This window comes from Capra hircus, chromosome 1 (assembly GCF_001704415.2).
Source record: "Capra hircus breed San Clemente chromosome 1, ASM170441v1, whole genome shotgun sequence".
Lineage (NCBI taxonomy): Eukaryota > Metazoa > Chordata > Mammalia > Artiodactyla > Bovidae > Capra > Capra hircus.
This window is the reverse complement of record NC_030808.1, coordinates 2,831,604-2,846,031: the sequence shown is the minus strand read 5'-3', so window position 1 is coordinate 2,846,031 and position 14,428 is coordinate 2,831,604. Positions and strand designations below refer to the sequence as shown.

The 14,428-nt window shown below is 43.0% G+C and overlaps 1 protein-coding gene across 6 annotated transcripts in view; it reads right to left on the bottom strand.

Moving 5' to 3' along the window:
• Positions 1-14,428, bottom strand: part of TIAM1 (T-cell lymphoma invasion and metastasis 1) — a 462,470-nt gene that overhangs the window by 41,626 nt on the left and 406,416 nt on the right. For all 6 annotated transcript variants that reach the window (XM_018048483.1, XM_018048423.1, XM_018048380.1 and 3 more), the window contains 3 exons: positions 2,046-2,225; positions 580-648; positions 175-300 (listed from right to left, as the gene is read on the bottom strand). In XM_018048483.1, the coding sequence (XP_017903972.1) occupies positions 175-300; positions 580-648; positions 2,046-2,225 (375 nt within the window). The remainder of the gene's footprint in view (positions 1-174; positions 301-579; positions 649-2,045; positions 2,226-14,428) is intronic.

The window sequence follows — 14,428 nt, the reverse complement described above, 5'->3', positions numbered from 1 at the left end:
ATTCCCCTCTCCGACTCCCTTTAGGAACTGACCCCACTGGATATCCAATGAAGACCCAATACCACAGCAACAATGCCTCCTGTGATATGTTTTCAGGAGATTCAACTGGACCTACAGGATACCTCACTGCTGACATTAGGAGGCAGCTTGACACTATTTCAGGAAGAGACTTACCTTAAATTGATCAACTTTCTCAAGCTTTTCCAGATCAGGTACCAATCTCACTCCATCTTCCAGAGTTTTAAGGAATTCTACTTGAAACTCTACCATTTCGGTTAAATTTCCAAAGAGCACATCAAGCTGGAAAATGCAAAACAATGTCATCAACCGCCTGTTTCACTAGTGTGTGGATCCTTCATTTGCTTCTGATTTAAAAGTTTTTCTACCCATATGGTAATGCTCCCACCATCAGAAGGTGAGCCAACTCTTTCCTCTTGGAGTGCATGCCAAGAGCTCGCCAGGCAATAACTTGACCTATTTATTACAACTAAATGAATTCAAAATGCTCAGTATTGTGTGAGGTCCTCAATTCTTCCCCATCACCAGGTCAAGTTACAGTTCAGATGATAGCTACCGTACCTCATCCTGGGTGAGAAACGTTTCTTTTTGAAGAGGTTTTAGGTATCTCTCCATGAGACAGTTTAAGTCCTAAGGGTTGAAAGAATATCAGATTAGCACATCTGAAAGTTTATAAAGAATCTAAAAGAAAAAAAAAATTATGTCCCAAAGGCTAATATTTCAGTCTTTAGGCCACTGAGGTTCACTGAAGCAGAAGTGAGCCAACCTCTTCTGAAAATATTTCAGGCTTTGTAGCCATATGGTCTCTGTCACAACTATTTAATTCTGCTGCTGCAGCAGGAAAGCAGTATAAATGATACTGGGCTGGACAAAAAAATGGCCATGAGATGTTACAGGAAAACCCAAATGAACTTTTTGGCCAACCCAACACATAAACAAATGTGTGTGGCTGTGTTTCAATAAAACTTTATTTGTAAAAGCAGAGAGCCGGATTTGGCCCAAGGGCCATACTTGCTAACCTCTGACTTAAAGACTAAGATAAATCATTAAAAATAGATCACACAGTTGAAACAAAGACTCGACATAACTAAATTATACAGAGGCATATGTATATGATCATACAATGTCATAGTTAGGTTAATTATATCATTATAGGAATATACTGCAGATTATATAGTGTTGAAATAACTTTCTAAGCCACAGATGGAGCCTCTCTTGCCTGGGGTGCCATGTCAGTAAAGCAAAATTTAAATGATTTGTATGTCCCTGTCAATACACGACTTGACCAGAAATGTAGTATATATATAGTCAACCAATATCCAAACGCCAAGCCAATTCCGGGTCTTTTCACCCCAACCAAGGTTGACTTTGTGGCCCTAGCCAATTAAACATTTTCTACTTTTCTCTTCCTTGTTCTTGATTCTTTGTTATAAAAGCTTCTTGCCTTCTGCCCCATCTTGCAATTCTACAAAAGAAGACTGTCCAATTCATGAATAAAGTTTTAAATAAAGTTTGTATCACTTACAAGCTGTCTTCTTTAATCATTTTAAAACAACCATTGTATATATTATAAATTATATAGGAACACAAGATCTAGTTCTGAGAGTATAACTAAATGTCAGAACAAATTATAACACAAAAGAGACCTGATACCCTTCTGCCTCGACTCAAAGCAGATTGTGAAGATACCACTACTTAAATTTGTCAAAACTGAATTCAATTTTAGTATGAGCTCAACAGCCTATTTAGAAAGGTCAGAAGGTTCACTTAATATTCACCGTTATCTCCTTTCGGAGTCAATCAATCAGCTATTTCCATCAATGAATTGCTGTGAGAATAGGCATGCCTCCCTAAAACACAGAAGGAAACTGTAACATTCAGAATCAAGGCCAGTTCCATAGGAGAGACAAGACACCCTTCATGGCCGTGGACTGGCTTTGCCATGAGCCGACATCCGTGTATAAACACCCAGCATGCATCCCTCAGTGACAACAGGAAGCACGCAGGAGGGAGGGCGGGAGACGCACCTTCACGTAGGTGCGCTCTGTCTCCAGGAGCTCGCAGATAACCTTGCGCAGCTTATCGGCGTCCGTGAGCTGTCTCATGGCGGCCAGCTGAGGCCCAGTGGAGTCCTGGGGGGACGGGCTCGGGTCAGAGGGCTTCATCTCGTGCAGACTGCGGCAGAACGCGGCCACCTGTTCCGTGCTCTTCAGAGCACAGTTGGAAAAGCAAGACAGACGTCATTCCTCACCGGAGACACTTGCCTGACACCTGTCCTTCTGACGACGTTCAGCCTGGTTAACGAACTGCCACTCATGAATCACAGCGCCCATTTCCCCAGATTGCTCCACACATCTGAGCACTCACTGAATGCTCCAAACAACCATAATAACAACTCCTGGCATAGACTGAGTGATCACTGCCTATTAGGCACTGGTTTGATGCATTTAATCTGCTCATAAGTAAGGGCTGTGATCATACCTACTTAACAGTTGAGACAAGGGAAGTCCAGAGTAGTTAAGTAACTCATCTAAGAATGCACAGCTCAGACGTGAAACAGGCAGCATGGCTCAAAGTCTGTGTTCTTAACTACCCCGCAAGCTCACCAACCAGAGGAAGATACAGCCAAAGGCATTTCACCCAAAATACAAGGCTAATTCATTACCGGACTCTCAGTTTAGTGCGCTATACATATTTACATTGCAAAGCTGGAAGATGATTTGATAAGCTTGGCGTCTCCCTGTCTCTATTAAAAACTGAGATGGAAGCAACTTTCTAAAGGGGCTTTACTGTCTGAGCCGCCAGGGAAGTCCAAGATAACCATAGATACTCATATATATGTATTTAAAAGCTTCCATCTCTCCAGCTTCTCCAAGGCAGAAAGATTCCATGACCAACCCCACTACTGCTACCAGCACCCCCTGCCTCCCCACTCCTCCAGCTAAAACTAAGGGGCACTGGGCCCTGAACAAGACCTCCACAGCTCAGTCCCCACCCAACTGTCCAGGATGGGTCAAGCAGAAATTTGGGATTCTAGAATTTGAAAATTCCAAGTTTCCAAGTTAGGCAAAACAGTTCTTCAAAGCAAGGGCCAAAGACGGAGCACTGAAAACCCCAGGGCATCAGTAGCTCTCCACCTTGGCTGCTGGAGGAATCACCTGGGGAGCTCTTAAACCACTCCCAATGCCCAGCACATCCTCCAGATCAATTCAGAGTCTCTGGGGACTTCTCTGGTGCTCCAGGGGTTAAGAATTTCGCCTGCCAAGGCAAGGGACACAGGTTTGTGCCCTGGTCTGGAAAGAGCCCACACTCCATGAGGTGACTAAGCCTGTGTGCTGCAACTACTGAATCCTGAATGCCCTGGAGTCCGTGCTCCACAACCAGACAAGCCACTGCAATGAGAGGGCCAAGCACCGCACCCAGAGAGTAGCCCTGCTCATCGCAACTAGGGAAAGTCCGCGTGTAGCAGCGAAGACCAAGCGCAGCCAAAAATTTTGTTAAAAATCAGAATTTCTAGGGTGGGATGTGCAAGTGTTTGTATCTTTTAAAGCTCTCCATGGTATTACTCTACAGGCTATTATTTTGTAGCACAGAATCTATTGATAGTTTACTAACATTTGTTCAAAATGTACCACTCTAGAGATGTTTGATGCATATCTCCTTGAAACTGGTGGTTGCCTTCTTGGACTTCTCTTTCCTGCTTCTCTTGTCCAGTTTACCCCCAGGAAATACAAAGTATTTCCAATAGAGCAAATAAAGAATTACTTTTTCTATCACCCATCTACTCACTCCTAAGAGTGAACATTCTGAGAAGAACATGCTTCCAAAAACGACCATGGGTACACAGAGCTGAAAGTCATGGTTGGCATTTTGTGGAGCGCACAGGAGCCAAACCAAGTGTATCCCATGGAGGGAACATCACTCATTATCAGAGAAATGCAAATCAAAACCACAACGAGGTACCATCTCACGCCGGTCAGAATGGCTGCTATCCAAAAGTCTACAAATAATAAATGCTGGAGAGAATGCGGAGAAAAAGGAACCCTCTTACACTGTTGGTGGGAATGCAAACTAGTTCAGCCACTATGGAGAACAGTGTGGAGATTCCTTAAAAAACTGGAACTAGAACTGCCTTATGACCCAGCAATCCCACTGCTGGGCATACACACTGAGGAAACCAGAACTGAAAGAGACACATGTACCCCAATGTTCATCGCAGCACTGTTTATAAGAGCCAGGACATGGAAGCAACCTAGATGCCCATCAGCAGACGAATGGATAAGAAAGCTGTGGTACATATAACACAATTGTTAAATACAGAGAAAGGCTACAGCAGCGAACATTAACCTGCCTTCCCCTTATTAGCTACTGCCTTTGCCTCGTTAGCATACTGCCTTCCGCTTATTAGCACAGCCCAACAGGAAGGAAGCCCGAAATAAAGACAGGACAAGGACATGGGAAATCGGAACCTAACAAGGATGCATTAGTAGCAATGTCATGACAGAAAGGGCAGAGCCAGGACCCAAATCCACATGATTATTGATCCAAATCTCTTAAGGTTACACAGCTTATTTATTGATAGCACAAACTCTGGTCCTACATGCCAGGATGTATCAGTCACCTGTCAAGGGCACTATTAAATGCTTCCTATGGAATCAATGTTTCCAACACTGAATATGCCCCAAAGCATTCTCCCTTTGGTGACTGATGAAAAGCTCATCAAAATGGGCTGAACTCTATGACATGTGAATTATATTCTAATAAGGCTGTTAAAAAAAAGAAAGACTATTAGTTTTTCATCAAAGCCTGTTTCAGTAGAAATAAAGTTTTATCTAGTTATGTTAGGATTTTACAAACTCAATGTCATCATTAAATATTAACCGTAAAATATGGATTTGTCTTAATAATTAAAAAGGAACGAGTAAATCCATTTTGACAAAAATGTCCACATCTTTGAGATAATCTTATGGTAACTGTAATAGGCAATTATAATAGGCATTATAACACAGACATTATGGAAGGGGGGAGGGTGTGCCTCACTAAAATGAAAATTCCATGGGAAGAGAATGATCACAGCTGACAGTTTAAGTACCATGCCCTCCAGCTGATCCCAAACTCTCCTGTGTCACTTTGATTTGTCACTCGCCAACACAACAAATGTATAACTGGCACCTTCACTTACACAATGCTTTTCTAACTGTCCCAGCTCTAACTGCAGCTGCCTGCCATTTACATGCAAATTAATATCCTAGCTATTATTCATGATATGTAAATCCATCACCGTATTCCCACCAGAGACATGGTAGACCTTTCTGCAGTTTAATCATTTAGACAAGTCGTCATGCAAAATCCAATGTCCTCATCAATTATACCAAGGATGCCCCAGGCCTTAAGATGCCCCATGCCAAGTTATAACCTGGGGACTCTGACACACTTCAAAAACAGGACACTTCCCTTGGTACCCCCAATTCACACCATGCAGACTTGCCATTCTTAGCAATATTTGGTTATAATAACGAAAAGCATGACATGGAGTTTCTGGGTTTTCATTCCCTCTGCTTCTTCATAAATACTCAGAGGTTTTCATTTTTAGGAGTGTGAGTTTCAAGGAGGGTCATCCAGGTGATGACTTCTTTTCAGAGAGCAGAACAGCACACTTTGTCCTCACATCTGAGCTCTGTGGGGGCCCAGGTTGCTTGAATTCCTGTCTCTGCTGCTAGGAGATGGGTCAGCTTGCTCATACCAATATGGGAACTGAGAAGATGAGAGTAGAAGTGATGAGCCTGCTGTGGCTTTGCTGGTTGACGGTAGAGCTGACCGAACCCCAGGCTCCCTGGGTCCCAGGTCTGCAGACCCACTGTCAGCAGATCATCGGAAGACACACGTCTCACCATTCAGACCTTCTGTAACCTGGACCCTTGTCTCTCTTCACTTCCATCTCCCTTCTCAATCCCATGGTCCACACTCTCATGATAATCTTCTTTTCATGAAAAATTGACTTTTTTTGTGTGTAAAGTTGCTCAGTCATGTCTGACTCTTTGCGATCCCATGGACTATAGCCTACCAGGCTCCTCTGTCCATGGAATTTTCCAGGCAAGAGTACTGGAGTGGGTTGCCATTTCCTTCTCCAGGGGAATCTTCCTGACCCATGGATCGAACCCAGGTCTCCCGCATTGCAGGCAGACAATTTACCATCTGAGCCACCAGGGAATTATACTGTGTTAGTTTCAGGTATACAGCAACTGATTTAATTATACATATATATGTGCGTGCATGCATGCTAAGTCGCTTCAGTCGAGTCTGACTCTTTGCAACCCTATGGACTGTAGCCCGCCAGGCTCCTCTGTCCATGGGATTCTCCAGGCAAGAATACTGGAGTGGGCTGCCATACCCTCCTTCAGGGGGTCTTCCCAACCCAGGGATCAAACCTGCTTCTTGTGCGGCTCCTGCATTGCAGGCAGATTCTCTACCGCTGAGCCACCTGGGAATCCCATAGTTCCCTGGGCTATACAATAAATTCTTGCTGTTTATTTTATATTAAAAAAAAGAAAGAGTGTGAGTAGAGGTCCTGACTTGGCCTATGTCAAGTTCACCACGTCTAAGGCTTGGTACCCTGAGTTTTAATCAAGCCCATTGGGGAAGCTCTGGTCATGTAGGCCAGGGCTTTGGTGCTCTACACCTAGCCATCTCCTACCAACATCACCTCAAACAGCCAGCTTCCTCACCTTCCTCCTGACACACCCCTCCTGAGCCAGATCCTGGGTTATAATAGGAAAGGAAATACCTTTAGCATCCCAGAAGACACCTCCAAATTTCCTTGAGTTCTCTTCTGAGAGTTCAGAGCCTTAGGCGTCCCTTCCTTATAAGACACTTTCTTTCTATGCTAAGACAGATTTATCCACTGGAGTCTCTGAAGTTGACTGCAGGGGGGAACAGGGACAGTTTCTCCACTGGCAACCCTATTCTCTGATTCAAGGTATAAACTCTCAGGTTTCTCACAAGGAAATGGGTCAACATAGCCATACGACTCCAGGTTATCTAACTAAATAATAAGTTTAATAAAATAAACTTAAATAAGAACACATAGACTAACCAGCTATATTGTACATATGGGCTTCCCAGGTGGCAGTAGTGAGATATTGCCAAGGGGTGTTATTTATAATGCTCTTAGCGAAATTTTTGCTTGGAAACAATTATTTTCAAAGGATGTCATCAAGTTTGAGAACTCTGTTTCACTAAAATATTACCCACTCTCCAAAAAAGCCTTAGAAGGAAGTATGAAATGCAGGTTGTCTTTGAAAGTGAAAGTTGCTCAGTCATGTCCGACTCTTTGCAACCCCATGGACTATACAGTCTATGGAATTCTCCAGGCCAAAATACTGCAATGGGTAACCTTTCCCTTCTCCAGGGGATCTCCCCAACCCAGGGATCGAACTCAGGTCTCCCACATTGAAGGTGGATTCTTTACCAGCTGAGCCACCGGGAAAGCCCAAGAATACTGGAGTGGGTAGCGTATCCCTTCCCTTCTCCAGTGGATCTTCCCAACTCAGGAATCAAACCAGGTTCTCCCTATTGCAGGTCGTCTTTAGAATACCTCTAATCTAGGGATTTCTTTGGAAGGAATGATGCTAAAGCTGAAACTCCAGTACTTTGGCCACCTCATGTGAAGAGTTGACTCACTGGAAAAAGACTCTGATGCTGGGAGGGATTGGGGGCAGGAGGAGAAGGGGACAACCCAGGATGAGATGGCTGGATGGCATCACTGACTCGATGGACTTGAGTCTGAGTGAACTCTGGGAGATGGTGATGGACAGGGAGGCCTGGTGTGCTGTGATTCATGGGGTCACAAAGAGTCAGACACGACTAAGCAACTGAACTGAACTGAACTCAATCTAGGGATTTTCCACATGGTGGCCCAGCTCTTAAGTCTCCCCGTCCCCACACTGGGGTCAAACTTCTTTGCATCGAACTCTGATAGGACCTTCTCCAGAAGGTAGCTCAGCCAGGACACAGGAGGCAGGAGGAGTCGGATGCGGTGCTTTCCCCGTTCCATTGCTAAGTGCTACGTGGCATCCTGATAATTTATACATCAAGCTCTATAGCCCAGAAAGAGAGCTGCCAGGTGAGGTCCTCAACACACCCCTAAAGTCCAAGTTTCCCAGAACTGGTACAAGTAGTGAAAGAATTGCTGGAAAGGAGAAGACAGACACGGTTTCTCTGAATCCAAACCTGTCTCCCCTGCTTGAGGACTGCCACCTTAGAAACGGAAAGCTCTTCTGGGCATTTCCAAGCTGCCCGTTTAAACCTGTTAAAGGGTGGCAGAGCCATCCCCACTGTCAGGACGAAGAATTATCCACTCAAGGTACGAAGATGAACAGGACAGTGGCAGAAGAAACGGGCTACTTTCCTGAGGTCTGCTTGAAGTGCAGTGTTTATAATATCTCTTTCTTCCTGTGGGAGATGAAAAGAAAGTACAAAAAGAGGGGGTAGGCTTTTAAGTGCACACTATCAACTTGGGCTACCCAGCTGTTAAAGCTCTTCCTGTTATGCAACCACTGAAGGCAATTTCTATCTCAGGATGAGTTCAGAGTTCTAAAACTGTCCTTTGAGTCCGCCTGATTTAACACTCCCCACAGGTTTAAAAGGGGCCAGGGTGGCCTAAAATCTTGCAGCCTTATTTAAGCTTTCGTGACAAACACACACCAAAGTAACATACTCCATCATTTCAGAGACCATCATATACAATGATAGTCCCTCGAGTTCTCTGTTACCTCTTCCATCTCCTTTTGAACAAACTCTGAAGAAGAAAAATTTAAGAAGGTGAAGGCTTATTTGAGTAAAGCAGCTGTACTCACTGTCCAAGTTCACATTTCAGTACATGACACAAAATCTAACAGTCAGCAGGCTCTGATATGAATAGTAAACTATTACCATGCTTGATTTGATTTTAAGTTATTCCTCCCCATTAATGCACCAAAAATATTTATTAAGGAGGTAAGGAAGGGTAGGATAAATTGGGAGACTGGGATTGGCATATATATACTACTATGTATAAAAGAGATAACTAATGAGAACCTACTATATTACACAGGAAACTCTACTCTGTGCTGTCTTGACCTAAATGGAAGGAAATCTAAAAAACAGGGTGGATATATATGTATGTGTGTGTGTATAAAACTGATTCACTTTCCTATACAACAGAATTAACATAACACTGTAAAGCAACAATACTCCAATATAAATTATATTTAGAAAAGAGGCAACAGTTACCATAGGAATTGGCATACACAATATAGGTCAATTGATGTTAAATCATTAACACATACCCTGAGCCAACACCAATAAATCCACCTCCTTTTCGAGTAAGCAGAAATAGTCAAAATCGCTTAAAATTTTATAGGAGACAAACTGAACATCCATCTTCTAGAAATGCTTGCTGAATACTTAGGCTAACTTATGGGGGGCAGGGGGGGAAAGGGAGACAAACATCTTCAAACTCTCAACATCCAAAAGAAAGAGGGAGCAACTGAGATCATTACGAATAATAACAATCCATCTTTCCATCACTTAAAAATGAAAAACCAGACACACGTAAAGATTCCAGGTCAAACTTGACTTCACACCAACTACTGATGCCCCACCCCCATGCTAAAATAGATAATTCTCTCTCAACAAAGGGATCTAAAGGGCAGAAGGATGAAGGATGCAGACATGGGACAAGCGTATCACCATCATTCGAACTGGGAAACAGACCAGCTAGAAAGTCGTAACATAAACAAAGGCTGGCAAGAAAGCCAGAATTCAAACAGTGCTCACCAGATGAAGCGTCCGGTATACAGAATCTCTGGACTTGCCATTGTTTTCAATCCTGGGCTTGCGCTTTATTTTCCACAATGCAGACATCATCAAGAAGGTGTTCTCATGATAATTCTACCTCCTGACACGTTCAGCAAAGAGACAGGAGTTTCTCAAACACTTGGAGAGTACCTAGTGCCTTCGTGCTCCCGAGCAAGCATCCTTCATCCAGACAGCCCATGCCGGCTCTGCCACGAGGACCTACCTACAGCTGCATCTCTTTACAGAGGACAGCAGCAGCGCAATCCCAGCAGCAGCTCCCGCTGCCCAGCAGTGCCCTCTGGGAGGGTGACAAAGGCTACCCGATGGATGAGAAAGCTTTGATTTCACCTGGCTAAACAGCAGAAGTTCCAGAAATGGAGAGCCAAGAGGCAAGAAAACAATGGAAAAAAAAAAAAAAGCCTCTCTGGCATGTGAGCATCTCTACTCTGCAGACTGAGATCAGCTGATTGGCCAGCAGCCTGCACTGCACAGGAATACTAAACCCGCCCGGTTCAAACAACTTCGAAGACACCCCTCGGAGAGTCAAGTCAGAAGCAGGCACTAAAACCCCAATTTATTATTTTTTAAAAAAAATTGATGTTTTCATGTTTTCCCTGAACGCTTTGTTACAAAAGCAAACATTTCCAAGACAATCACACTGTGAGTTAAAACGATAAAAGAAGGCTTTCCCATCGGAAATGCTCTGAAAATGAATGACTCTCATACATCAGTTACTAAATCGCAGCTGCCAGGGGTCTGGAATGCAGGACGGGACTGCCCGGAGCTAATTAGTATTCATTTCAAGGGACAAGAGTTTTTGATTAGAAGCAGGGAAAGAAGGGGGGGGAGCAGAGGTGGTGGTGAGGAGGCCCTCTGAGGTTGTCACCCACAGTCACAAGAGCAAGCAGACGGCTTACAGAGAGAAAGGCCGCCAGGCTGCCCCTGCAGTGTGAAAGTCCCACTCCCCCTCCCCATGGATGTGACATTCCCCCGTTACCACCGCTCGACAACAAAACTCACAATTATCTATTTGCTCAACCCCAAAAGACCACATATAGCAAGAACTGCGATCAGAAAAATGTGTAAAAACAAAACTCCAACACGCATTCTCCTTATCCTGCCCACTTTTTCATTAAGACAGTTCACTTAGGAAGAGCAGCAAAAACGAATCAACAGCCTTCATGTACTCAGCCAGAATTTTCAAAAAATGATTACTTGTTTCATTTCACTTGTTCGTTCGTTTGTTTCTCTTTACTTTTCTATTCTGCACCCATTCTGGAGCATTCAAATTAAGGCGAAGTTGTCCTTCCACTTTTAGGCAGCTTACAACTTATATCTTGATGCTTTTCAATTGTGGTGTTGGAGGAGACTTTTGAGAGTCCCGTGGACTGCAAGGAGATCAAAGCAGTCAATCCTAAGGAAATCACTCCGGAATATTCATTGGAAGGATGATACTGAAGCCGAAGCTCCAATACTCTGGCCACCTGATACGAAGAGCCGACTCGCTGGAAAAGACCCTGATGCTGGGAAAGACTGAGGACGGAGGATACACTGGTTGGATGGCATCACCGACTAAATGGACATGAAGCTGAGCAAACTCCGGGAGACAGTTTGAAAGGGAAGGGATCCTGGCATGCTGCAGTCCATGGGGTCACAAAGAGTCAGACACGACTGAGCAACTGAACAACTTAAAAATGAATGTTCGCTTTTTTCTCAAGAAAAATCACACAATGATATAGGAGCTATATTAAAAGAATATTTAACCTTAATCAAGAAACTTATAATATACACTTGCTGTTACTTTAAATCATGACAGAAGATATTCACAAAGCTTAATAAGCATTAGAAAAATACTTAAGTGGCTAATGAGTATATAGTTGACTCTTGAACAACTGAGGGGTTAGAGGTGCCAAACATCTTCAAAGTCAAAAATCTACATATAACTTACATTTCCCGTCACCCCCATAAACATAGTTCTCACATATCCACGTTTTTCCTCCTCATCCATGGTTCTGCATCTATAGATCAAACCCAGATTGGTAGTACTATGGACTATTGGAAAAATATCCACCTATAAACAGACTCTCCCAGTTCAACCCTGTGTTGTTCAAGGTTCAGCTGTATCTAAACTGGCTTATTAATTAATTAATTACTTCAGCCATTAACTACTTCCTTCATTTTCTGAATCCTGGTATTTACTAGCAGACCATGCCCATCTGGCCAGGAGGTCATTTCAGCAAAGCAGGAAACAACACAGAGCCATGTTTTGCCCTCTCAGAGCTGTGTGACCTTCAGTAAGCTGCTTAACCTTTCTGTTCCAAAATCATCATCTATCAAATAGGGGGCATAACAGTATCTCTTTCTCACGGGTATTCTGAGGACGAGATTGGTTAATACAGAATAACACCCAATATATACAAGATACTGTAGACGGTAGAGAGTCTGCCCACGATGCAGGAGACCTGGATTTGATTCCTGGGTGGGGAAGATCGCCTGGAGAAGGGAATGGCAACCCGCTCCAGTCCTCTTGCCTGGAGAATCCCATGGACAGAGGAGCCTGGCGGGCTACCGTCCATAGGGTCGCAAAGGGTCAGACACAACTGAACAACTAGCACTAATACACGTAAGTATTGTGTGTCAGCCACTCAGTTGTGTCCGACTCTTTGCGATCCCATGGATTAGCTCTCATTTATTAGTAATAACAAAACTGTTCAAATTAAGATAAAATCTGAAATCAACTCCACACTAGGAAGGAGTATTTTCAAGTACAGAATCATGGTGCTTCCTACACCCAACCTGGAAAAAAAGGACTATGAGCCTAACCTCTGGTGTCAATGAGGCCACTGTGTGATCTTTAAAAATACTCACATCATCACCCAAACTTGTCAATAACTTTGAAGAAATTCTCTTTTATTTATGCTTTTCTACAGTGAACTCCAGGAATAGCATCTCCTGCTGCTTTATTTGACCCTGTCTGCTCCAGGCACGTTCCAGGGCCTTGCTCTCAGGAGAAAGAGCCATGAAGTCAAAGAGGCACCTGGGATGAGGCGACAGAGCCCTGGGCCTCTTCCTTCCTCCCTGTTGCCAGGACCTCATATTACAGAGGGCCCTGCTAAGGCCTCCGTGACTCACTGCATTTAAAACGGAAACAGTCTTTTAAAATCCACAAAGGCAGGGGAACACTGGGCTACTGGAGCGAGGTAAAAGCGATCCCAGTTTAAAAGTCTTCAAAAATGAATGTCTTAGATACAGGAAAAATAACTGTATTCCCAAATCAGAGACCAAAAAGAACATGTTTAGCCTAATAACAGAATGATTTAATAAAGAGCACTCAAAATATCTTGCATGGAAATACCTATTTCTCTCAAGGGCTATCACCCTCCCCCCACCTTCCCAAGAAAGTAGGTGAAAGGCCACATAAATAAAAAGGAACTATAAACAAGCCTTTGTCTGTGTTTTTGGCTTTAAATGAAACATATATTTCCGTTCTCTGGCTTTTTAATTAATAACTGACAACATAAAGGCTTTCAGCCTATAAATATTAAATTTATAAATGTTACAATTACTTTCAAATACTAAAATTTACAGTGTTTGATCCTAGGATGGCAAAAGAGAAACATACGGGTAAAAAAAGATACTCAAGAGAGTCAGACACAGGCACTCAAGAAAGTCCTCTATATGGATGTGGGACTTATGTATACCTATTGGGATACACGTATACTTATGGCTGATTCATGTTGAGGTTCAACAGAAAACAAGTTCTGTAAAGCAATTATCCTTCAATTAAAAAATAAATAAATTTTTTAAAAAACGAAAGTCCTACAAAGATACGTGAAGACAAAAAGAGACGCAAACATATGCACATAGAAATGCAGGTTTTTAAAACAATCTTTCATATTTGAAGTCTAATTCCATCAACAGTATCAGTTATATTTTTTGACCCACTGCATCATCCTGGACAAGGGCAAGAAGCACCCTGATATTGCAGATGAGAAAACAAAAGTATAATTTAAAGTTACATGATTTGTTCAGGTTAAATGACTGGTAAACGTCAAGCAATATTAGATAAGCAAGGGAACCAACATAAATACGTCAACTACATTCTCAAAAAAAAGATGAATAAATACGGACATAATCACACATGCTTTTTGCTGCAGAGGCGTCTTTCGGCTATAGGTAATAGAGGTTTTAAACTGTGACACTGTGATGAAAAGAGGTTACTGACACATGGAACTCTTTAGGGAGTGGAAATAAAGCATGATGAATTATGGAAAACAAATTCATAGCAGCACCCAAGAGTCAGAATAAGAACATCGTCACGGTGCTCACCCAGCTGAGCACGCTGTATTTGGATGGACAAATCGATGGTCTCTTTCCCTTTAATGTAGAAGATGTTCGCCCTTCACAAGAGCTAAACAGAGGCCACGCAAATGCAGTTCCTTATAGAAACCCTGAGTAGCAGGAAAGTATAACTGACCCAGTTACACTCATTTTGGATGCCTTTTCCTCAGACAGAAAGGGAGGACATAAGAAGAAAACAGGATGGACACAGACTTCAGTTCATTAAGAGTGA